The sequence below is a fragment of the Anser brachyrhynchus genome (genome assembly GCF_964034855.1).
Source record: "Anser brachyrhynchus genome assembly, chromosome: 15".
In the NCBI taxonomy this organism is placed as follows: Eukaryota; Metazoa; Chordata; class Aves; order Anseriformes; family Anatidae; genus Anser; species Anser brachyrhynchus.
In genome coordinates this window covers 12,012,921-12,039,017 of record NC_137733.1, presented here as the reverse complement: position 1 = coordinate 12,039,017, position 26,097 = coordinate 12,012,921, and the positions used below count along the sequence as shown (strand labels likewise).

At 47.1% G+C, this 26,097-nt stretch overlaps 1 protein-coding gene across 1 annotated transcript; it reads right to left on the bottom strand.

The window, feature by feature from the left end:
- Positions 1-296: 296 nt before the first annotated feature.
- On the bottom strand, positions 297-26,097 carry LOC308178144 (uncharacterized protein). Its single transcript, XM_080556246.1, has 19 exons — positions 22,770-26,097; positions 20,737-20,899; positions 20,390-20,539; positions 19,822-19,982; positions 18,842-19,015; positions 18,174-18,315; positions 17,418-17,605; positions 16,793-16,934; positions 16,221-16,407; positions 11,050-11,165; positions 10,517-10,830; positions 8,305-8,467; positions 6,291-6,440; positions 6,034-6,191; positions 5,080-5,253; positions 3,938-4,079; positions 3,412-3,596; positions 2,743-2,884; positions 297-1,303 (listed from the first exon to the last, which is right to left on the bottom strand). Exons 1-19 carry the CDS (start codon positions 22,965-22,967, stop codon positions 1,113-1,115), a joined length of 3,240 nt encoding a protein of 1,079 aa, XP_080412372.1. The 5' UTR covers positions 22,968-26,097; the 3' UTR covers positions 297-1,112.

Genomic DNA, 26,097 nt, shown 5'->3' with positions numbered 1-26,097 from the left:
TCAACTGGAATAGGATTGCAGAGTGTGATGGAAGACGAGAGTGCTACAGGTGGGGTCAACAGCCAGATAAAGCTACAGAGTGAAGGAAAATAACCCAAACCAGGTCTCTTCTAATCCCTGATCCCAAGTCTCCTTTAGTGCGTGTATGCAATGTAGGCACCATGAAATTAGACTCTATTTACACTGTCGGTTCCAATGGCCAAAGTGTCCCAAATACCAGATTGATTCCCCAGGAGGTCCTGAGAGAGGGAAAGTGTTTGCTCCTATTCAACATGGTCAGGAAAAACAGAGAGTCATAAAACTAGAAATTGGTCTCGTTTATTTTCCTGTATCATTAGCCTTTTATGATCAGTTGCTGGTACAAATATTAACCGGTGTCAGAAATGTAGATCTTCTTTCTTTCAGGCTGTGAAGCAGCATTGAACTTGGTGGTAGCAGCACTTGGCTCTCTAAACAGGTTCGCAGAGTTTGAGGTGTCTTTCAGCACTCTGTTCCAAGGCATAAAGAACTTCATCCCCAAATCACGTGAACTGGTCTGTTAATTTTCACTCTGTGTTTGATCTGGCTGCCTAGCCCGATATTATTTGCCTAGAAGCTATGGATGGTTGGAGAGCTTGGTCCAGGAGGTTCCTACAGATGGTTCAACTGTGTGACCCACAGCATATTTCTGGGACTCCCTGTGAGTGTCAGTGTGTCTTTCCTAGGGATTTGGGGCAGATTTCTGCAATGTTATCAACCACGCTGCTTTGCTGTGGGAGCCTGGATGTCACACCTACATCTCATGGACTGCATGCATGTCACCAGACATCCTCCGTGGTCCTTCCAGCTGCTCCAGGCACAGCCTCCCTCTCTGGAGAAGTGTGTGTTGGTGAACCAGGATCACGGTTTGACATCGATCGTCTGCACCCCCTCACAGCTCGGGACCAACGAGCGGGTCAGTGACCTGTGGGGCAGATGTAGAGGTGGAGGGCAGTGGAGTGGGAGTGGTTGGAGACAGTGAGAAGGAAATACGAGCGTGATGTGTCAGGATGGGGGTGGCGAGTCCTAGCCTAGCTAAGTTGGGCCTTAGCAGCTTCCCTGCTTGCCTAGGGGGCTCTTCAGCGAGGCAGTGGTTATTCACGTAGGATAGCACAGGTTGCCTGAGGCCGAGGCCTTAACGTGAACGTTGTCTGGGGGACAGTGAGGTCCAAGTCAGACTCTGAAACTCCTGGCTGGGGTTGGAAAGTAAATGTCTGCAGCAATCCTACAAAGAAGACAAACAACTCCATCTTGGCCAGGCTTTCTCCGATGCAGTTCCTTCGTCCTGCAGAGGAAAGCAGTGGGTTTACTTGATGGAAATAACAAGTTAGAAACAGGAAACATAATGGAAACAGGAGTGAAACCTCTGAGGTGGCTTCAGAGCATTTCGGAGCAGAGCAGCCCAAGTTGCTAAAGGTAGCTGACCCGTCACACTGGCACCAAGTGGCAGCCATGTGGCAAGCTGCAGGGTTATTTTGTATTTATGATGTACCCTCTCCTCTCCTTACTTCGGAGGTTATCTTGTCTAATGAATGGAAGATCTCTTGCCTCATTAGGAAATGAATTGTTATCCTGCCTGTCACTTATATGCAAAGAGACCAAGTAAATCCCTTCCCCTCCCTTTGCCCTGTTCCCCTCCCTGCAAGACTGCCTGTTCAGATCTGTGGAGCAAAGACAGGCTCCTGTTCTGTGTATAAGGGTGCTTAGCACAGCAAGGCTGTGGATTAGGGTTGTAATTTTTGTGTTAGATAAGGAGTAGATCCTTTCCTTCACCAAATCACATGCATGGACTTAAGAGTCTTCCAATCCCCTCAGCATCTTTATCCGGTCCCTTTCTCTTGAAAAGCAGCCTGATAGAAAAATGCCACTTCTTCCCAAAGTGGAATGGTCAAAAACTCACTTCTCACTTTAATAAAGGATTGTGTTTCTCCTTTCCTACTCCCCCTTTGTGCTAGATTCCCAGCCCTTGCATGACGGTCCCTGTAGGGGTGAAGCACTTGGTGGACAGCGAGAACTGGCTTCCTAATGTCAGAAGGGTCTGGTGTTGTAGCACGTTCTGGAACACCTTCAAGCCATCGTGGCAGAGGAACAGCTGGGAAGTGTAAGGTTACACAGGAGGATTTGTAGGATTTTACAGGAAGTCTCCCTTTGTAGTACTTATGGGCTCCTGCAGTGTTGAGATTTGTTAAAATCCCAGCAAGACTGCTCCATCCAGCTGTGCCCTCTTGTAATGCACACGGCTGTAGTCGTGGAGAGCACAGGCTGGGAGGCAGGCATTTCTGGAAATTAGCAGCCTTTGGAAGCATTTATGGCTGTCAGGAAAGCACTAAGTGATATTTCTTCTTTTAGGAAGGCTCAGGGGAGAGTTTCTGATACCTAACAGCTGTTCCAGCCATTAGCTCAGTTTGAGTCCGAAGGGGGCTGGGTTTATGAGCCGCCAGGGAGAGAATGTTCATTGTATATTACAGGTGAAACTTAAAAAAAAAAAAGTTTGAGATGACCAAAATGGTAGACAAAGGTAGTGTCAGGAACAGAACCCAGGATGCCAAGTGCCCAATAACCCCCCTAACCACAGGGTGGCTTCTTCCTCTAAAAGAAATGGTCTTGCTGGAATCCTTGGCAGCCCCAAAAAGGCACCACTTGGCTGAGAAGACCCCATTAGTGCACATTGCAATGAAATGATCCTGCTGTAGCCTCATCTCTGCAGGTCAGGGCTTTAGTCACCTGTGGAGAAGGGCAGGAAAGCCTCCCTCTTCACAAAATTCCCTTCAGCATCGAGGAAGTGGTTGGGGTTGAACTGGTGTGGTGTCTCCCACTGCGTCTTGTCCAGCAGCACAGAGGTGAGTGATGGGATTACGATTATACCCTGGAAGAAAATACATGAAAGTAGCTTTGTCAGTAAAATTCTTGGTAGGGCAGGAGTGACGGATTTGTTCCTCTGTTTTGCTTTATTTTCTGACACAGACGTTGTTGTCCCAGGAGATTTGACCCTGAAGGTTTTATCCCATCAGTCAACAGAGAGAGATATCAGTGAGATTTTCCCAGCAGTGCCAAGGATCGAAGCCAAATGCCACGTGACGCAGTGAAAACCTCAGGCAGATCCTGTAAATTCCCTGGCAGATGCTTCACTGTGCAGATAGCATCAAAGAGGTAAACCAGGGTCAGTCTTGGAGTGAGGAAGTGCTGAGCATGAGAGGGCCTGAATCGAGTCCTACAGTACTGTTCTCCATGGACTCAGCGTAGTCACTGGAGAGAAAGAAACTCTTCTGTGGGTAATTATGGACACTTACTTTGGGCTCCTGTCCTGTAGCTCCCTCTAAAGAGTCTGGTCTCTAGTGCTACCAGCAGAAATGAGGAGGAGCAACCCAAAAATGGGTTGGAGCAGTTACCTACCTTGGGTAGGAAGTAGCCCCTGAAGTGGGTGTCAACAGCAGTGCAGCGGGGAACGTGGGGCAGGAGGGTGATAAACCTCTGCACTTCGTGTAACACCGCGTTGGTAAAGGGCATGTTCTTCCGGTCCTCGTACGTGGCCCATGTTCCAACTTTGATGGTTCTTCCAATCTCCTCTTGCACCTTTTCTGGAAGGAACAAAGAAAGGGGATGTGTCCCGCAAGGAACCCAATACCTTCAGATTCAGTTTTGGTAAAAATATACTTTTCCAGGGTCTGGAGGGAGAGGATTCTTAAAACACCATCCCAGATTTCCCCAGCTCTGTCTCTAGCTCAGGCACATGCATGGGCTGATCTTCCAGCATCATGCTTTCGTCTCCACTCTTTCTCCCAGCAAGGCACAGGGACTCTTTTGTTGTAACTTCATTCAGCATCTAATTACATCGGGAATTCATAAATTAAAGAGGTGGGAGGCCTCTCCCTCCCATATCAGCCATACCACAGGAGGAGAGTAGGTGAAAGGAGCTCACTCTGAATCTCCGGGTACTTCATCATCAGCAGGATGGCCCACTGGAGTGTTGTGGCTGTGGTCTCTGTTCCTGCCATGACCAGGTCCAGTATGGATGCTATTAAGTTTTCGTCGTGGAAGATGCTGTCTTTCTTGTTTTTCTCCTTGAGAGACACAAGCATAGTGCCTGGTAAGAAAGCTCTTAAAATAGTAAGTGTTAGCATTCAGCGGGTTTGGGAAATACCGCATAACCCACAAAACTGCTGGGCACGATCCTGTGTTTGTGAGCTGGGTGATGGATGGCCTCATCTTGCACACACAGCAAACAGCACCAAAGGCGGGAGGTTTGGAGTGGAGTGTTGGTTTGGCATTCGTCCCCACCCAGAAGCAGCCTGGGGCCCAGGGCCAGATGCTGTTGATAGTCTCAGCCTTACAGGTTTGGAAAGATCCCTGTCTCTCCCCTGTACGGAGGGAGATTGAGCTAATCCCAGACTCCTCCTGCCCAGGAAGGGAGCAGCAAGACTGAATCCCCACCAGTGTTCAAAATGGCATTTCAGAGTGCTTCTCCTGGGCTTTAGGACTGCAGTGAACCTTCCTCCATATAGGTGTGCGGAAGAGCTAATGCCTCACGTTGGCCCAGCTCCAGTGGGAAAGAAGAAAAAACTCAGAGCCCAAATATTTTGTATGGAATGAAATCAACTGATGTGTGAAATTGCAGAGTCTCTGCTAAAGTGAGGTGCAGGGCAGGGTTAGCAAACGTACTGACAATTTATCACTCAAGTGCTTTAAGTGTATCATTCATCTTGGAGCAACTGTATCAATGATTAATTGATCTGTTGTCATAAAAAGAAAGGCAGAGTCAGCTTTCATGTGAATTCATGCATTTTCTACTATGAACAAAGAGTTCATCTCACGTTATTAGTGCTGCTATTTCAGGACTGGACTGAGAGAGTGACTTTCACTTCTTTATTTTGGTAGAAAAATCCCTGCAGTAAATTACACCAACTGTACGAGACAGGAATCTGATTTCAATGCCACAAGAATAACAGAGTTACCTTCCATAGGTTTACATGAGATGACTGAAATCAAGACTCAGCAACTGTTTGACCTAGAAAATCCAAACGAGATGCTGCAAACAGCCAACAGAGCTAAGCAGTGAAATACCTCATGTTGCTTGAATATCAGTGCATCAGTGTAGCTCCTCACGCTGTTCTCATTGATATCTTCCCTGCTTGCCTTCATGTATTGCCTTATAATGGCGCGCACGTCTTCTATTTTCTCAAGCAAAATCTTATGGGTTTTGAAGAGAAATCCAAGGAACGGGTAGAAATTGAAATACTAATGAGGAATTAAAAAAGAGAAGCATTAGGTCTGTAGAAGTATCAATGTGCTGAAATAGCTTCTTCCTAGGACATGATAGATCAGGTGAGTTTTGTCTTTTAGCAGTACAATTTCAGCATCCCGGGGACCTCCCAGAGGGCTCCCAGGCACATGAGGGTGGGCTTTGCAACCTATGAGCCTTTATTCAGTACCACCTAATTATAAACATCTGCACTGTTTTGCGGGAACAGATCCTCCACCAGTAACGGACTGGTCACCCTCTCAGCAGAGCTGGGGCTCCAGCATGCCAGGCAGCCAGGCAGTTTATGTGGCTGCTTAGTTTTTTTCAACATCAGCTATGCATGATTGGCTATGATAGTTTGAAGATATGCGGAGTTTTCCTGATAGTTTCTAAGAAAGCATTTTTAATGTCTGTGAAGTCTCCCTCACCTGGACATCAACACTGAATGTGTCTTTTTAGAAAACACAGCAAAGGTGAAGAAAGCCTAGACGGTGCGATTGTGTTGAAGGAGACAAAAAATACCTGTGGAGCTAAAATGACCATAGCTCAGTTCTCATTTTAGCTCTACACAGATATGCAGGATGGTGCAAAAGCAGAATATCACAGGGAAATCTGGCTGCACACCTGTGGTGACCAAGGTGTTATGTGGAGAACATCTGAGGTGTAACGGCAGGTCCTGAACATTCAGAAACGGCTGACCTGTGTCCTGTGATCTGTGTGGCTCGCTGCAATGTGCCAGTGGAAAAAAACGTTAACCTGTGGGACAGGTTACTTACATTCAAATATGGAGATCCCAGAAGAATCATAACTTCATCTATGAGTCTTAAGAGAGTGAGAAATGTTGGGTCCTTGTAGTCAAACCTGTCCCCAAAGAGCATGAGGAAGGTGATGTTGATCGGAGCGATGTTGAAGGACCTCAGGCTGAAAGGTTCCCCTGCAGTGGGAGGAGGATGGAAATGTTGGTGTGATGTTGTAGCAGCAGCAGCAGTGACATGAATGATGCTGTGGAGCACCGTGATGGTCCCTAGCTCACCTTTGAAGGATTTGATCATCTCGATAAGGAAGTGAAGCTCCTCGAAGACTTTCCCTTCCATCATTTGTTTGCCCATGCCGAGGTTGCGCATGCTGGACACGGTGAATCTCCGCGTTGTTCTCCACAGCTCCCCGATGGAGAAGAACACACCTGGGGGGGGCCGTGAGACATCACCGCTGGGACCATGCACGGAGGAGCCCCACCACACAAAACAAGATACAGGACTGGACGAAGAGGGATCTCCACAAGTGTTTCTGCTGCCCAGTTTCTTATGGGTTTGGGGAATAAGGATCTCCCATTTCTCTGTGCCCCATCCCTGTATCCTCTCAGCTCAGTCTTCCCAGTCTCACCGAGCCTGTAGTTCATGAAAAACCAGCTCCCACCCAGCCCAGCCTGCCCCAGCTGCAAGATAAGCAGGTAGGGCTTTCAGACCACCGCTGCTTGGCTGTAGGGCTGGGGAGAGAGGTTGGACTTAGTCAATCGTGCAACCATTCTGACCCTGTTTGGTTGCAAGTCTAGGGCCTCAAGCAACAGCCTTGTATCTTTGAAGCTTCTCCCTTTGTTCTATTCCAATCATAAAGATCTTTTATCTCTGTGGGATGGGATAATTCAGTCTCCTCAACCCTAGTCAGTGCTGAACTGTTTTTTGAGATTCCCAATAACAGTGAAAATACATTCCCGATGTATTTTCAGCAGTGGTAAAAAATACTATCATTTTGTGGCTGTCACTGAGCTCGTGCCTTGATGATCATAGCCACCACGAGCAGGGATGCGTATTTCATCCCATCAGACGGTTGGAGATAGCGAAAGAAAAAAATGGTGTTAGTAATCTGGAGACTGTCTCAGACAGTGTCAATTAAAAAAGCTGGATAATCGTATTTCACATCTTGGCTGCAAGGTTTTTATATGTATTTGCCTTTTTTAGAACAAACACAATTTTAAAGCAGGGTAGTTTTAATTTGGAAAGCAAAACTTCTCAATTTAAAAATGTCAAAGCAAATTTCTAAACTTGATTTTTCTTTAATTTAGGCAATTTCATCTGGACCACTCATTTTCTGCAAACAGCTTCAGAGTCAACAAATTGACATTTGCTGGAGAGAAAAAATGTTTCATTGGAGAATTTGTGACCCTTGCTACTTAACAGCCCCTGTGAATTTACAGCTTCGGGTCACCTCTGAGCAGCTCCGACTTGGGTTAGGAAGGTAAGTGTGAAAGGACTTATAGTGCAATACTGACAGTTTCCCAAAGGGATATTTTATATGTAAATTAGCTCTGAACGATGCTTTTCTCCCCATCGATTCCTTTTCCTTATGTAGCGATAAATTCATCTCTTGATATTATGGCTGGGTAATTTAATTTCTAATTGTAATCCCAGCTCCAGCCTGTGACCAGCATATAAAGCTGCCTTTCGGCTGCTCACAGCTAAAGCCCCAGCTGAAGCAGAGGGCGGAAGAACAGGGCAAGATGTCCTCAGAACTAGTCAGGGATGAAGAGCCACCTTGGAAAAACTATGGGATGTTTGTGGGAAGAATTTCCAGACTCAGCCCACTGCTGAATACATTTCACATTCCAGCCTTGGTGGAGACAAGATGCTGGGGAACAATTGCATCCAAAATTGAGGTACCTAGCACCAGGTGAACAGGACAAACCCTTCAGCTCCAAACAGCCCAGCCAGCCAGTCCAAAAACCCATGACCCCGCCAGGGAGGTTTGTAAACGTGGTGGCAGCAAGCTGCTCTCACGGGCATTTATGGAAATTACCCCAGAATTACCATTGCACCTTTAAAAATCCCGCACCTTGGCCTCTGATGCTTAGGATAGGGATCAGTCTGCAGGTGCACTGCCAAAAACAATGGCAGTGAAAAGGAGGCATGCATGAAAGTGAGAAAAACCAAACATTTTCCATCAGCTTGGCTTTGGGAGGGTCCAAGGGGGATTTTTAAAAGCCTGGCTGTAGGGAAGCACTGAGCGACGGTACCATCCCTCCCGCCCGCCCCCCCTCATTTCTCTAGTACCGTTTCCGTTCTGAATTTGGTCAAATATTGGGATGGATGGTCTGTCTACAAACTCCTCTGTGTAGTTCACAAGCGCCTCCCGCACAACTTCGTACCCAGTCAGGACCACAACTTTCTGGAAGCCAAAATGGAGGGTGAAGACCGGGCCATATTCTTCCGCAAGCTGAAAGAGAGGCAAGCTGTGACAGTCAGCGAAGAAGGAAAATGCCCCGTTCTTTCAGAAAGGACTTGCTATGTGTGGTGGAGAAACAACCCCTGCAGAGTAGCATCCATCAGCCGAAGCTCGTCGTGGTCATGCACCAGGTGTTTGCATGGATGCCAGCCTGGGTGTTGGGGTTTATTGCCCCATGGCAGCCCCCGCCCCCAGTCAGGGCATTGCTAATCTGGTTTCTATGTTAAGGGGAAAGTCAAAAAGTGAAAAACAAAAACCAAGCACCTGAAGAGCAGACCTCAAATGGCAGCACAAGTTGACAAACCAGAGAAAGACAAAAATGGAGCAGGCAGTTCAGTGCAAATAATGACACTATCACTCAGGAAAGCTCTTACTCATGACACCCATCTCGTACCAAAGCACTCCTGCATCCCTGCTGCTAGATCAGGAGACAGGTTTGACCCACAAATTGCAATCCTGTGCCCCTGTGCTCGGACCTGGCTTTGGTACCTCTAGCTTAGCTGGGCACAGCAGGGAAACCTGCATCAGGAGCAGGAGGCTGCCCAAACTGCTGGCTGTCCCTGTGCTTGTACACACAGCGATACTCGTTTTGCACCGAAAAGGACTCAGCTTTGCCATGGCACAGCCAGGCTCTTTGCAGAGTGTAGCAGCAGGCAGGTGGGGAAATGTGCACCCGGTGAGGACCATTGCATGTGTGCCTGGTGCTACGTGCCTGCTGTGTCCTCAGCACCTCTTTTTTCCCCAGGTATCTCCACATCGCTGCACCAGCAGCCTTCCCATGAGGCTGAACACCGCTGCTGCAGCTGCACTGTGCTCCCTGGCAGCCCCTGGGGACAGCAGAGAAGGGCAGCAGCAGCCTCGCTCTGCCTCCCAGGCAGGCACACGCTGTGTGTGTGCAGCCCCAGCCCCTGCTGCTGCAGCGGCAGCTTTTGCCGAGGAGAAGGGTGCATCCCCGCCTGCCTGCAGCACTCCTGTCGGGGTGCCCAGCCTGCAGATGCTGGTGCATGTTGCTCAATGAAGTCACCTTTTTTTTTTTTTGTTATCTGTGGGGTGAGAAGCAGGGATAACCTCTCTGGATTCATCCGAAATTAAAGGCAAACAGAGGCGATATCAAATACAGCCTTGCGGGTGATGAGAGCATGCAGAGGTAATTCAAAAACACAGTTCAGAGGCAAACATCTGCCCAGCCCCGCTGGGTAAACTGCCCCCAACCCTGCCGTTGCCTATAAGCAAGGGGCTGCAGCCTCACCCCCCAGCACCACAAATCCTCTCCGAGAGCCGCCAGCATTTGTGTGGCAAGGGTGTTAGGGAGCCTGGGCACCGCCGCTGCTGTTTGCTCACTCTCTCCGTGTCCCCAGCAGGTCGATCCCTTGGTGCCGTCTGCCAGGGCAAGGAGGGAGCACTCAGCAACCCCCCGGCCGTGCCACCCTCACCTGATGCCAACGAGTGGTTTACCAGCATGAGCAAAGTAAGTCGTTTTAATTGCAAGCTAATGGAAGAGCTTCCAGGCTGCTGAAACTTTCCATCCCACTATTGTACTGCTATCTAGATTTTAATGCAAATCCAACTCAGCCAGAGGGAAGTCGATTTTGCAACAGGGTGTCTGGATTTGGCACCCTCTGAAGCAGTGCTGGGGTCACCGCATTGTGAAATTTCCCCACTGCTTCTCTGGGGTGCGGGATAAGGAAGCAGTTTCATTTCATGCTAGTTCTTTCCTAATGCTATACAAGTTTTCTGGGCATCAGAGCTGTCAAATTAATATTTAAAATCCCACAAGCATTATATACTTCATGTACATCATCACAATTACATGAAGAAATCACATATTACCCAGAGGTCTTTTTTTAATGGTTGATCGCTCACAAATGACATTGCATCAACACAGACATTGGCTTGAAGAAGATCAGAGAAAATATTATATAGCAATTTTCAAACCTTTACAGTTTAGTTCAAATTTAAAAAGACAAAAAAATCGCACAGATATAGCCCAGGCAGGTTTAAAATGCACAAGGGTCTGGGTTTGGGGTTTTTTTGTCCTACCTTCATTAGAGATTTATCTTGCCTTCTAATATCCACCAAATGCAGGTTACCAATGATCGGAAGAGGAGTTGGACCAGGAGGCAATTTAAAAGATGAATTTTTAGAGCCGGTTGAAAAATAGATTACAGCTAATAATACTGCTGCACAGAGCAGACAAACTAATACAGGATCAGAGATAAAAGAAATTAAAAAAGACATTTTTTTGTAATAATATTTTTTTTTGGTGTTAGAAGCAATAAAAATGCAGTGGCACTGTTCAGTTTCTGCCAGCTGGCTTTCTGTTTGTTCTCTGCAATTGCTACAAGCACTCGATTCTTATTAAGGTTTGTAGAGTACCTAAATAAATACTGCTTACTCCACCCTCTTTAAACACCTCAGAGAATGTGGTCTAAGCAGTTTGCAAAGCCTGTCCAGAAGTAAAGAGAGTTTCAAATTACAAACCTATGCATGTGTGTGCAAGAACATATACATGGGAAAAGGTGCTTGGCATTCCTCTATAGCCTCCTCCTCCCCGAGACCTCAAAGTCCTTTACTAGCAGTACTATGACCCTCCGAACGCTCTGCTGACACAGGGAAATAAAAAGGTTCTTTGAGTCCTATTAGAAACCTCCAGATTCGGGTTTGGATAGGGTTTGAGATCTCCGGGCTGCTAGAGAAAGAAATAGTGTCATTAAGGGAGGCTTTAACTTTGTCAGTGTCAAGTAGAGATCAAAGGTTGTTGATGATGGTAAAGCCCTTGTATCCCTCGGTGTTGTAGCCCATAAACTTCTTCATAAAGTAGGCTCTGAGGTGCCCAGAAGGGATGTGATTGCAGACTTCGTGTCTGAAGTGGAAGACATGTAATAGCTAGCCACAGAAAATTAGCTTGGATCAAATGATCAGGAGTGGATTCAGCATACATTAAATGGAAAGGCAAAATTAGATCTGAAACTTTGGGGGGGGGGGGGGATTTCTCATTTCGAGAGAGCAGCTTCTAAGGGAGAGAGGGAAGGAAATGAAGTTAATGAAGGTGGCTACCCTGGCAGCTCCAGACCATGAGCAAGATGGAGAATGGAATTAGTTTAAGTCAAAGGCACAAAACACCTGGAGCTTGCATTCCTCCTAAAGGTTAAAATCTCCTCCAGAGGAAATTGAGATCTGTCTGGCTGCACAGTGGCCTTCAGGAGGATGCTGGTAATAAATAGTCAACGGAGTAAGTTTGTTTGGGGAAGAAAGATCTTTTACGTTGTAAGGAAGCACAAGGCTAAAGGTGCATTTATCCAAAGGTTAGATTGTATAAAGAATGTTATTCAGCAAGCATGTCCTCAGACTTGTGAGTGCAAAGAGGGTAGGGAAGGAAGTGGCCTGACGTGAGGGGGGCATAGCTGTGTTAGCACGGTCCTGAGGCAAACGGCTGCTTCGGTGCCTGCCGGAGCTGCCGCACAGTGCGGAGAAGTCACAGTGCAGTGGTGCCCAGAAGCAGAAGCTGTAAGTGTGTCGCAACATTTCTGGGATTTTTTTTTATTAGTTTCCAAGAAATGGGCTGGAGGCAACGGTTTTCCGAAGAGCATGCCTGGGATGACTCAACCCTGCCTGCTCAAGTGAGCAGAGAGGTAGGGGGGGCGTAAAGGCGGGTGAGCAGGATCGGGGCTGGCACAGGGCGCAGGACATGGGCACCGTGATGACAGCTGGCAGTGGCACAAGCTCCATGCCCTGGGCACGGTGTCTGCTCCTGCAGGGCTTTGCTGGAACGGAGCACCCAGCAGTGCAAGAGCTACGTGTTGCTGCCGCGCTCGTGGTATTTCATCCTTGGCCTTGGAGCCACCGAAATCATAAAAAGGCCTTTCAGAGAAAGAGCTTTAAATTATCTCTGAAAAGCCAGGGGGGGAGTGTGTTGTGGTTTTTTTCAAACCAACCTCTGAGTGCAATGCATTAAAATGACAAAGGTAAGTCAAGCTCTTGCGATGACAAGAAATTCCTGTCTCAATAATGCGTCTGGGCTACGTGCTGCCCTGCCTGAGCACACAGAGCCCAGCACAAAGCACCTGCCAGGCTCTGACAGCACTCTGGGTGCATTCCTGGGGCAGCCGGGCCCCTCGGGGTGCTCGCAGCCGGGTTGTCCTCGGTCCCTGCGGCCCCCCGGCACCGCATGTGAGCCGAGCACACCAGCGAGGACACAAGCACAGGCACTGGTCAGCATTGCCCATCGCCCCCGCGTGCAGCCATCACATTTTGGCAGCCCAAGGTGTGTAAAGCCAAGGAAAGCACCAGCCCTGCGTCCCTTAATTTAACTTAAATCCCCAAAGATCTCGGTGCCCTCCCCGCCAGCCCCACTCTAGACTTTTCCTGTTCCTAGCAGTGCATCCAGGACTGCAGGCTCAGACGATCCTTGCTGGCTTTTACCACGATGAGTTCCTTTTAAGCAAGCGCAGGAGCTTCAGGACTCACCGTAAGAGGCCACATCAGAGAGCCATCTAGAGCAGTGTCCTGCCTCGGACAGCAGCCAGGCACTGGGGGAGCTCCAAGTGAGCACCGTACCATAATGTATTCCCCAGCCAAGAAAGGTTCCTTTTCTGATCTGGCTTTTACCTTGAAGAATGTGGAGTTGCATCCCTTCTCCAGTGTTGAAGTTGTAACAGGCAGAAAAAACTATTTCCTTCTACTAGCTTAAATTTATTGCAATTTACTTTAATTTTCCATTTTGCATCTGCAGATGAGAAAAGACTAGTGGAAGCAGATGACTTGTCCTCTCTGGGACATTGCGTGGCCCTGCTCTTCCTGCCTCTCTTCTACATCTCGTTAAGGCAAACAAGCACATCTTCCAAGGCAGTGTGTTTGTGAAGGGTTTTCCTTCTCTGCCATTGTTTTCCCTTCACACAATACCATCTCAACTGCTTGTCTGTCTCCCTGAGACCAATGCAAGAAAAAGCCTTGCACGGCATCTTAAGCATTTTGGAAATCTGGGACGACGTACTCTCTAATTCACCTGACAATGAGCTCTGAAAATTGCTCCCTTCTGATGCAGTTACCCTGCATCAACATGTGGACTGTGCATATGTTTTTGAAAGGGGATACTTTTGAAGGGGATGATTGTTAACGTATTGAAAAGACCTTTTCTGTTGTGACCTTACAGAGTTAGAAATTCCCTGATTTTCTGTGAGCTGCCTGTGGCTCGGAGTATTGCTCACCCTTTGCATTGTTAAACATGTTCTGGCCGCGTGTTGCCCAGGGATCCCTGCACTCACCTCTCAAGCGTGGGCGTATTAAAGGTGCTGCAGCCCAACTTTATCAGTTTGACCCTAAATCTACTTCATCCTGCAACACCAGATAAATCAACAGCAACAGAAAAAAATATTTATTTGTTAAGTAGGAGCTAAGGTCAAGCTTGCAGTAGCTAGACTGCAAATAAAGCAACAGCAAAATGAATGTAAGCAAGCACAGCAGCAAAGGCTTTCCTGTTACAGAGCTCGTTAAGCAGACTACTTGATATGTGTCTGCAAGCTGGAGCAGGCTACAAGGTGCAATGCAAGTGCAACACCAGTACAAGTACAGTGCAGGTACCAGTGCAGTACTGGTACACGGCACAGTGCAACTATTAGAGTGCTGTCTTTAGCTGTCAACTAAAGCTACTGTGAAGAGTCAGTGTCTTGGCTGAACAAAGAGCACCTGCTTTGTCATCCCTTCATAGTCTGTTCCTCCTTTTTTCCCTTCCATTTGCTGCATGGGTCAGGTTTAGATGACAGTGCCATTCTGTTATAGACTTGCCACAACCACCCCCTCGGTCTCTGTAACTGTCAGTTTCTCCCTTTTTTCTTTTCATCCTAACTTGCTTTTCCTGCTTCCAGAGCAACACAAAAGCATGGCCAGTGACTCACCGCTCCCTAGCCCACATGTGGTTTCCTGCCTCTGTTTTACAAACGAAGCTCCTCTCTTACCTGCACCATCGCTCAGATTTCACACCTTCCCTCCCTGCAGGTACAGCTTGTTGTTCCTACACATAATGGCTGCTGGATGAGATAAATCATTAACTGTGCTCATCAAGCAGCTGCTCTGGGAAGGCTGCAGCCCCTGGGATGTCACCAGCTTTCTAGAGACCCCATACAACAAGTTCATGGTACAGATGAGAGACTGGGTAATGAGGTCTAACCTGCTTCTCCTTCCAGTTTTAGGGTATTACCAGTTTTACAACATCAATTTTCAGTGACTACATACAAAATGCTATTAACTTTGTCAGTGATGTAGGATCTCTGCTGGCAGAGCATGAGCCTTACCAGCTCTTTGTGACATTGGTTCCTACCTAGCACTTTTTGCAAGCACTAAAGTTTTGCTTGCAGTTCATGTTGTGATGGCCCTGATCTTGCTGAGTACTGAGCATGATAACTTCGTGGAAGCCCATGGCAGTGGTTTTTGCTCAGCACTGCTGAGGCTTCAGGCTGAGTCCATTGCTCTGCCCGGAGACCTGGCCGCCTATCCCTGGCACAAGGAATGTCTGGAGAGGAAGACAGCTTGAAATGCCAGGGGATGTGTATCTTGTCTAGAGCTGAAGACAGAGGGTAATGTTTTCAAAAGATTTTAAGCCCGATTTTCAGTCAGATGGAAAACAGTCTTGCCCCTGTCCATCCCACCACACCCGATGCATCAGACTGCAAGGTTTGAATCAGGAGCCAGGGGATGATGCTTCACCCTGCAGTCAGAGGAGAGGGAGTGATTCAGACCTCGTGGCAGCTGAACCACCCACTGAAGGAGCCTTTCTCTCTCGGTGGATGCAGAGAAGAGCTACAGCTCCTGAGGTGCAGGTGAGGAGGGCTGAGGCTCTCTGACAGCCCTCCGATGGGACCATGGCTGTCCTGCTCCCTGTCTGCCCCTGCACAGCCCTCGCCCTGCCTCAGGCTTATGTCTGGCCTTAGGTGTGCTGGTTGAGAAACTATTCACTTTCTGTGGCTGCTTGTTTTCTGCCAATTTAGGTGTCTGAGCTGGCCCAGCAAGGGGTCAGACGTGTGTCAGAGCCAGCACGAGGCAAGGGAGTGGTAGAAATGCCATTCTTAGCAGAAACAGAAAGCTGCTAGATTGGCCCCGTCATAAACAGGCTCTCCAGTATAAAGCACCTAGTGTGATGTGGAATGAGCCCACTTCCCAAACCACTTAGGTGTTTCCTGATAACCGTCCCATGCCTGGCCCTTGGCATCAGCCCATGTTACACCCAAGTGTCTGGGACGCTGTGATAAAGATAAGGCAGGCTGCGTTGCACAATGGAAGCTCAGTCTGAGTCCAATCTCAACAACCATCCCGGGGAGATTTCCAGATCCATTAAGTGTCTGTTGTCTCCAGCTGGGCCATTGATAATCAGCTCTGCTGTATAGCGTGGACTTTGGGCTGAGAAATTCCCCGCGGAGGCTCTCAGCCAAGAGCTTCTGATGGGTTACATCTACAGAGGATGCTCAAAACCATTTCATTCTTTCAAACAGCCCTGAAAACTGCATGTCTGATGTGCTGTTCCAGGAACGGATCATGCTGTTTCTGAGAGCAGTACTCGGGGGTGTCTGAAGGGTTTACATTATGCAGACACCGCAAAAGCTTTTGGAAGGAATCATATGAAGGAGAGACAATAGCAGTGCCCAGTGCCTTTTCCCTAAAACTCAGGTACAGACAGCTTTTTTCCCCTGTAACTAGACTTGCTTTTAAGCTCGAAGTGTTCACTACACTAACTCCCTGTCGTTTGATCATTCACTCACAGGGCACAGCACAAACCAGGTGAGGCATGGGGTTCAGGGTGAAGCCAACATCAGCAGTGAGATCTAGATCTGACTTGTCCACTCCTGGAGGGGCTTGGAAGACAAATTTGCGGAGCAAGCCTGCAAAGAAGAGGAACAGCTCCATTTTGGCCAGTCCTTCTCCAACACAAGCCCTTCGTCCTGAAAACAACCAGGAGAGAAGTAAATGATAAGCACCGTAACTGCTAGTGTTGACATCTGAGACCTAAACTGGGTGCAGAGTTTGTAAGAGCAGGCTGCTGAGGTAGGAGGTTTTTCCTTCCTTCTCTCTGTATATTTGAGGTGCTACTGACCTGGTCTCAAACCACACAGAAGCCTGTAGGTACATGAGATCTCTCAGTGACTGGGGGTAAATTGATGTCTCCCAGATCTTTCAAGGAAGAGGTGGCTACTTAACAGAAACGGTGGACAGAACAAATGACCAGAAATCCCTTATCCTGTGTTCTATGTCCCTGACTTCCATACTTTCCTGGGGTCAGTGGGAACTGTGCCTAGCCCCAGGTGAGGCACAAATTACCCCTCTCACCTATAGAGAATGGAATAAATGCCTCTCTCCTAATGAAGTTCCCATCAGCATCCAGGAAGTGGGAAGGGTTGAACTGATCCGGGGTTTTCCAGTGCAGCTCATCGTTCAGGGCGGAGGTCAGCAGCGGAATAACCTCTGTACCCTAAAAAGGATCAAAGAGATTCTCGGTAGCTGTTTGAAGCAGACGTGAGCTGTCTTTTTTCTTTCTCATGGGAAGAATAAGACTGAGCCATGGCAAATAGAACTAGAGGATGCTTCCTGGCCCCACTGTGGCTTTGCCTGTTATCAGTAGTTGCTGCTCTCTTTTTGGACCACAGAAGATTTCTATCTTACAGATTCAGAGAGATCTTTCAAGAAATACACTGAAGTAGAGAGAGGTTCCACATTTTGCATAAGATATTCCAACCAGTGTGACTTAATTACAGTCTCTGGTTATTCTGGATTCAAACAGCTATCACAGACCACAGTCCAGTGCATGTTTATAACAGCTGTCCTGGATCCAAGGCAAAGGATTACTTCATAGGTTAAACCAAGCATCAGGGCATCTTTAGATTTTTCTTCTTGTCTGCTTTAAACAAAACTGTAAGGAATCTGTGTAGCATAAGCTGCTGGCCCCAAAGCTCACCTTAGGAATCACATAACCTCGGAAATTCACATCGGTAGGCGTTGCTCGTGATACACCCATTGGGACAATATTGGCAAATCTTTGGATTTCATGTATCACTGCATCCGTGTAAGGCATTTTTTTCCTGTCCTCCAACTTAGGCATCTCTCCAGGTTCGATGACATGGTTCATTTCTTCCTGTATTTTTCCTTGGAGGAAGGAAAGGAGTAAGAAGCTGATATTTCTCCTATCTTGCAACTAGAATAGTCTTCAGTTTGGCCAAGATGAAGAAAAGGGAAAACTTTGAGGGGCATTTAGGAAGAGCAAAAAGTGGGGCAGGTAAGTCAGGGCATGTTGTGGTTCTTTCAGCTTTGCTGTTGAACCAAGGGAACTTGAATGGAGCCACTACAGGACATTACATGCCTGATTCTGATTGCATACCTTTGTTACCCCATAGCCTTCAACAGAAGCCAGATCAGGATCAGATCCTGAGGAGCCAGGAGACCTTTAGTGACGTAAGCCAATAGCCTGCAGGACAGTAATGCTGGGGGAGCTTTCCTGTGACTGTAGGCTGGCCCTTAGCCTCTCCCACTTGCCTGGGCTGTTTTATTGCAATCCGTCTGAGTAAAATCCCTTTGTAAAGTCAGAGGTTGTTATCTCCCTCAGAGCACTCATAAATAATTACTCTAAACAATACTGAATGAGTTCCACTCCCTTCCATAACCAAAGCCTTAAGCATGCAACAGAATATTGTACAAGAGGACTTCTCAGCCTTACTCTGAATTTCTGGGTATTTCATCATCAGAAGAAGACCCCAGCGCACAGTTGTAGAAGTGGTCTCAGTCCCAGCAGCAAACAGGTCCAGGGTTGAAAACAACAAGCTTTCATTGTGGAACATAGTGTGGGGTTTCTTTGACTCCTTCAAAACATACAGGTAATAGCCATGAGTTCTACAGCAAGAGACACCAGTTGATGACTGTTTTGCCACCATTTTTATCTGCATTTTAGCTTTCCGTGATTTCGTATGCTCTGGGAAAGTAAATGTTTAATATTTTAGCATTAGGATGTACACTGTATAGAATTTGCCCTGTCCTGAATGTATGTGCAGTCCCCAAGTCCAGATACTGGATCTGTAAGGACTCAATTACTGTGATGCATTTTATCACCATACTGTTCTTGCAGGAAGGTTTGGGATGATCTTCTTGCGTGTGCTGTGTGGCAACTTCACCATGTGGGACAATCCTGACAATTGGATCCCCTTAACCAGCAGTTTCAGCAGAGCAATGGAGCGAGTACAGTACTGCTCACTGTGAGTATGAGCTTTGATGTGTTCTGCTCGCTGCAGTTGTTTTTACTCACCCTCAGGCCCTTACAAATGATCAGTCCTAATAATGAGTCAGAACTGAGAACACACAAAAAAAACCCAAGACTTAGCTTTAAAGTACCTGTTGTTGCTTCATCAGAAAGGCATCGACAAAACCTGTTAAGTTATTTTCATTGAACTCTTCTTTGTGCTCTTGGAAGAGCTTCTGGAGAAAAGCGTTCAGCTCATTGATATTTTGTAGCACAGTCTTGGAAGCTCCAAAGAGAAATCCAAGGGATGGGTAGAAATTATATAACTGTGGAGCAACAGAAATCTGTTAATTGACATTTTGAACATATACAGGTATCTCAAACTGCACTGCTGGTTCCTTGTCCCATGCCCTGACATTTCATGCCATAATTCCTCCACCTTAGCTTGTACAGTCCAAGCAGCTACAAATTGCTGCAGGAATAGTGTGCTCTCTCTGTTCTACCTCTGCATAAGTCCTTGCCATGACTTCTGGCAGACTTAGCTTAGCCACAGCACCTTGTAACTCAGCTACACCATTCCTAGGAGCTGCATTGCAGTATGCCATGTGGACGTACTTGCTATCTGGAGGAAGGGGGGGTCTCAACTCCATTCTCCCATGAGAGGTGTGCACCTCTCCAAGGAGACCACTAGCTGACCTAGCAAGCAATTCAACAATTCCCCTCCACTCGCAGCTTATATTAGCTGTTGGCTTGCTAAGATTGAGTTTCAGTGGCCAAAAAAAAAGAGAAAGAAGTTTGTCCAAATGTTTCAGTTTGGGAGGCAGACTTGAGAAGGCATTTCAGGTCCGATCTCTGATATGAGAGACGTATTGTGCTTCTGCTCTTCAAAGAGGGTAAAATAGTTCCTTTGATAAAGACTATTTTTATTTCTCTTACTAATAAGCTGCAAAGACAAAGCCCAGGAGCCTGGGAACCTGTGTGTTGGAGGTACAGAACCACAGATGTGTTCAGTACAGGCTGGCTGGCTGGTAATGTTCTTGTTCTCTCCTCAATCAGCAAGACATGGGAGGCCATGAGTACAAACACAATGGAATATCCCCTCAAAAGCTAAAACTTAAAATCAAGCCCTTACCAGCACCATCGGGGAGCCCAACAGCTTGGTATTCTCATTTAACAGCTTCAGCAAAGTTAGAAATGCAGGATCATCATACTCAAACCTCTCTCCAAACAATATAGAGCAGATGACGTTGGATACAGCGTTGTTGAGTATCATCTTCGTGTCAAATGGTTTCCCTGTATTTCGAGTAGTGCAAACAAATGACAATGTGATTATGCCCATTGCAGTGCAGGAGTATCCTGCTGGGGTAGGGGTGGACAGGCTCTGTTTGCCCTGGAGCAGCTGACCGTCCATGGACATGGCAGTGTAAAACACCACATTCAATGAATAGGAAGAGAAGCAGAGGCTCAGTCGGGTTTCTGAGGAAGTGTAGTCCCGAGCTCCACAAAAAAACTCATTCACCACCCAGAATGCATGGCAGGGAACTCAGTTTCAATGTTTTAAGGCCTCAGTTTAATAACCTACTTAAGCATATGCTAAACTTTAACCATGAGATACCATTTGCTCAAAGTTAAACTTTCATTAATCTTTATTGTTCCGCTAGACATGTTTTCTGTTTCTGGATGAAATTCTTGATACTCACCTTGATATGATTCAAAATATTTAACAAGAGAATTTAGTTCCTCAAGGATTCGGACCTCAATTGTTCTCCTTCCCATCCCAAAATCTCGCAGTGTGGACAAGGTGAATCTTCTCATAGCTTTCCACAGCTCTCCATGGCTAAATGCTATGCCTAAAATAAAGGTGTAAAATCCTTAGGCTATCTGTGGTTAGTAAATGTTTGTAAGGCCTTATTACACACTGGTACCACAGCTGCTTAATACATGGTTACGTAGACAGAAGGCAATCATCAGAAGATAATGTTCTCTGCTGCGAGAATATAATGAACATAGTCAAGCTTCGAAACTAACCATCCAAAAGGTCGCTTACCATTTCCTTGTGTCATTTTCCTAAATATGGGTATTTCTGCTCTCTCGCCAAATTCGTCAGCATGATTTAAAAGGGCATCCTTGATGGTTTCATATCCAGCCAGTACCACAGCTTTCCTGGGTCCGAAATGCACAGTGAAGACATTGCCATATGTCTTGGAGAGCTGACAAGGTGAATAAATATGTTCATTCAGAACCAGACCTGGACCCAAACGCTAGCACCAGCCACCCTAGCTAGCTTCCAGCCCGCACAGACCCTCCCAGCCCTGCCTCGAGTCTCCAGGTGCTGCCGTAGTGCAACTAATGAGCAACAACTATCACTTGTCAGCATCTCTGCTTGCACTCTGTTTGCACAACAAGGTGTTTGCTATCGCTGCTCCTATCAGTTGAGCAGTCAACAAAATGCCATTGCATTCCTGTGGTGTTCTGCAGGAACAGGCCAGCATGGTGATACCACCTTTCAGAGGCTGATTAGCAAATGCTGCAGCAGGCAGGCCTGTTTATTTTAATATCACTGATCTGAGGCAAGAGGGTATGCACACAGCTTTGGGGCTGAAGCCACAAACACTAGAAAAACAAAGCTAGACAATAAGTCTTTCATTCAGGACAGCACTTGTTTCTAATTATTGCAAGGTGGGTAGTGTTGGAGTCATGGCAAAATTATTTGCTGGCCACCAGAAACTTGAATACAACCAGGAAGCATACTCTTGTAGATAATGTCACAGGAGCACTAGCCTTTTATAGGAAATTAAATATGAGTCATCTGTCACACAGAAGGGTGGCTTTGACAATCTAATAATTCACTCGGTATTTTAGACTTGGTTTGAACACACTGAGAGCCATCCGCTCCAAATGTCTTCGTGTTTCCGACATGCCTGAGTTACCATTTGCTATGCATTAGATACCTACCGAAAATTGAATTTCAGATTAGAAGCAGCTCCTGTTATTACACCAGACAAATTGAATTTGTTTTCATCAAGCGGTCGTTTGACGGCTTGGGAGATAACGTTAGCACTGGTTCTTGCCTCCCTGGCAGCGAACAGAGCGTGCGGCAGGTCCGGGGGTAGGGCATCGCAGCCGCTTCCCGGCCTTCCTTTGGTCATTTCTTTACATTAGTACTTCCTGGCATCAGCCCTGGTTCTTCTCAGCAGCACAAGGATTGGATATGGCACGCCTGGAAGCCTAAAGGAAGCTGTCCGGCAGCTTAGGGGGAGTGAACCTGGTGCCTTCAAGAGACATTTGTATCATAAATCCCCCAGTGCCACCAAAAATAGCTGCCTTTCCTTAGGGGCCCCCACAAGCACACCTATGGTTTTTGAATTGCCCCAGAATTGCCCCTGCCTCCCTATGGGAACACAGCAGATGCTTTCTGAAACAAGCACTGCAGCTGGCTTTAAAATACGTAGGTATTTTTTTCTCCTTTAGAAATAAAATTATCCATGGAGCTGCATAAGAAAAAGCAATCTGTTCACCTAGGCATACAAAAGCATCAACTCTTAAATAACCCTGGCCAGTGCGTATGCAGGGGAGGGGTTGGGAGGCAGAGCTGAGCTTTGCATTGCAGGGATGTATCTGGCTTGGGAAATAAATGTGCACATGACCCTGCTTCCTTTGCTGCAGGGATGATATCCTTCCTTCCTTCCTTCCTGAAGAGAGGAGGGGGAGGTCTGTCTGCAGGGAGCTGTGTTGGTATTAAGTGGCCCTGATCTGTCAGCGGGCTGGCCCAGCTCATGCCTTCTGCCTGCAGCCTCTGAAGGGCTGGAGACACCAATGAGACAGAGCTGATGGCAAGGGGTGAGGCCCACTCTTCTGTGTGCATATAGGAAGAAAAATGTCAAAGATGTACATATAAAAATGCCTGCATGTGTGTATACTTCTGTAGGTAACATGTCACTCCGCCAGCCTGCCTAACACGCCAATATCTCATTTCTGCCCACCACACAATGCAAACACGATCGCATCTCAATTTCCCCAGCTGCATTTCTCACTTTGGGAATTGCACATTTTCCTGCTGCCTGCTCGCTCACACCCTACCTCTGTCAGCGACTGGAACGGCTTTTTCAGGTCCACCACATTCAAGTTCCCGATCAGAGGAAGAGGTCGCGGCCCAGGAGGCAAATTGCAAACTGTCTTCTTCAAGCTGGTCAGAAAGTAAAGGAGAGCGACCAGCCCTGCTGCCAAATAGAGCAGCGAGCTAGCACCCACACATTGCAGCAAACTCATTATGGCCATGTCTAGGTCAAAATGTAGGTATGAGCATCTTGGGGCTTCCTTTATAGCCCTTCTGTCATCGCCTGAACACACCTCGTGGGGAAGTGGCTTTACACAGAGAAAAGGGCTCTCATGTCTTGTTTACGTCCATTCAGACCACATGTACTTTTTTCTTGCCAAAAAAAGCGCCCGATTTTATTGAGAAGCGTGGATTATCTTAATCTGGAGCTCCTATTTCATCCACAACACCAGGGCAAGGTGTTTGTTTCCAGTGTTACGGGCATGTTGTAGTCAATGTGACTTCTGGGGCAGAATGAAGGGACGGGACCTGTGCTGGATTCCCCCATGGCTGCCATGGTGCCAGGTCACAGGACCCGGCTGGGGCACTGGTGAGGCACTGGAAGAAGCAGGACGCAGGAGGAAAAGCCCTCAGTATTGCTTGGGGTGCTGCTGGCAAGGCAGTCCCTGGAGAAGACAAGACTGACCAAGGAGGAGATGGAATGAAGCTGACATGAAGATGGACTGATTCTAGGCTTGGCCAGCTTACAGGTGACAGCTCTGCTTCTCTCTGCTTTTCTGCCACCCCAGTAAAATCACCTCCTTGAACAACCCAATGTTTTCATTGCAGACATTGTTATTGTCCTGCAAGTCCTCTAGTGACAATTCCAAAATGCCCCTGAACCTACTCCAGTCACTGTTTTGAGTTCGTGTGCTTGGATGCCCATCTTTGTCTAGTTTGGTGACGACTCCTTCCCAGCCGTCCTGCCTTTTTCTGAGCAGATACATGCAATGCTTTAGGAGGGAACATCCCCTCCAGACAATGCTAGGTTGGGAAAGAGACCCTGAACCTTCTTAAGCCGAGGGGAGCCAGGATGAGGCTCTGCAGCAGGCTGGGCAGAAGGAGGCTGCCTGGGCAGCTGTTGCAGAGCGGGTGCCAGCCGGGAGGAGCATGAAGCAGCAGCTTTGGCACTCCAGGGGCACTGAGTCATTCAGCCTCCATGCCAGGGCAGGGTCTGCAAGAGCAAGCGTGCCTGGCTTGCCAAGACAGCTTGCCGAGAGCCACCCGCACCCTTTGCATCCTTGGGGGATGTCAGCAAAGCAGGGGTGGTGGTGAACAGGAGGCCACAGTTTTAAATGGCGGCTCAGGGGGAAAGAGCCAATTTGATGCGCCATCACATATTCTCTGGTGGGGATATTCTGCTCCCCAGTTGTGTATTCTGTCGGATTACTGGGCCGTGCTGCTGCTCAACCCTTTAGAAACCTTTAGTTTTAATAATACTTTTGCTAGAATCCTCCAGGGCTCCTGGGTGCAGGCTCCACTGATGGAAAAATGGTAATTATTTATTAATAATAATAAAAGTACATTAGCTGAAGGCAAGAAGAATCAGTAAACTCTAACTAGATTTACATGAAAAAAGGTGCCTGCATGTCTGCTTGTTCTCCACAGCCAGTTAGCGGGGTGGAGGGGGGCTTTCTCACAGGGGGACCTACCCTGCACAGAAGAGATCTAGGCATGGTGGGCAAAGAAAGGAGAAGAGATGATTGCGTCCTTCTAAAATCTGCTGCACAAATACAGAGGTCTTGGTCTATGCCTTCTTCTCCCAGTTGTTTCCAAGAATACCCAGTTCTGCCAGACTCCTCTCAGCAAATGGTGTGACCACTGGGGGCCTCTTGACAGTTTGTAAGATACAACAAGAGTGAGGGAAAAATCCTTCATGGGTACAGTTGGGTACCACTGGAGGGAGTTTACCATTTCCCGTTTACATACATCTCTTTACATACAGCTGCCAGTGCTCTGCGGGAGTAGAGGTGGCTACTGGCATTGAAAGGAGAACCTTCTCAAGGGCTTTCAAACCACTTAAAGCTCAAGTTTTACCTGGTGATAAGAGATGGTGAAATCCTTTCTCAAGCAATGAGCCCATGAACTCGCAGCCTGCTGGACTGATGCATGCACTGCGGTAAATAATGGATGAGTTCTCCGTGGAGAGGAATCATGGCAGTTTTAAAATACCACTAATGCCGTTTCCTCACCTCCATCTCTCTTACAAACCTTCGCTTCCAGTATGCAATCCTGAGCACAGCCAACTGAGTTGGTTTGTGGGTGAGGCACCCCATGCAGGACTGGGGAGTAAACTCTGTTCCCTGACCACCCGTGTCTTTGTCTTTCCACCAGCACAATCTTCAGGTAAGCAGACTTTGTGGGCATAGCTCAGGGAAATAAGCAGTTCTTCCTGAAAAAGGAGCCTGTACATTAAACAGCCACACTCATCTGTGTGTTCATCTGGAATCAATCTGGATACAATCTTCTAATGGGACACAGGTTAACAATGCTACAGTAACAGTTGGATAAAAGGCAGAGAAAGAGCTATTATAAAGCCATAATTCAGTCAATGAGTTCTGATAACATAATAAACCATGAGAGTAAACACCAAGGGCTTGTATGCCTTGCAAGTCTCTGCAACAGATTTACAACCACAAGAGATGCCTATCAGCCCATGCATTGTTATCAGGGATATATAAAGCATGAGCACACCCTATTAAACATTAACATTTTTAAAGACTCAGATGTGTTAAAACTCAGGCTGCTCCTTGCCAAGGGATTTCACTCACCTTGACAATGCCAGTGCAAAAAAAAAAATCAAAAGCTGTAGACTTTGACCTGTTTCATTTTTTTCATAATTATTGCAGTATTTTATTGGATTCCACCTGCTTCTTCCCATCCTGCAAATCAGTACTTCTGTAGGATCACAACAGGATAGTGATCCGTGTTTGCTATGGCTATTTTGATACAAATCACTTGTACTGGATTTCTTTTAATTTCTCCTAGAGCCAGTGCCCCAGCATCTTACTTTTGGGGCCCCTGTCTTGAAGCAGATAGAGATGTGGATTTAGATATACCAGAATTGCAACTAGCAACATAAGAAGAAGTTTGCTTTGGCTTTCAGCACCATGTTTCTGTTTCTGCCACGTTCCCCTCTATGCTTTGGCTCAGTCATTACAGAAAATGATCTATCATTCCATACATCTTTGCAGAGCACATAGCATATTAAGGCCCTGACCTTACTGGCATGAAACCGATTTCCCTCTAAGTGCAAAACAATAACGTTTCATTAGTCATCCATAACAGAAATCCCCATTCCCCAGACTACTC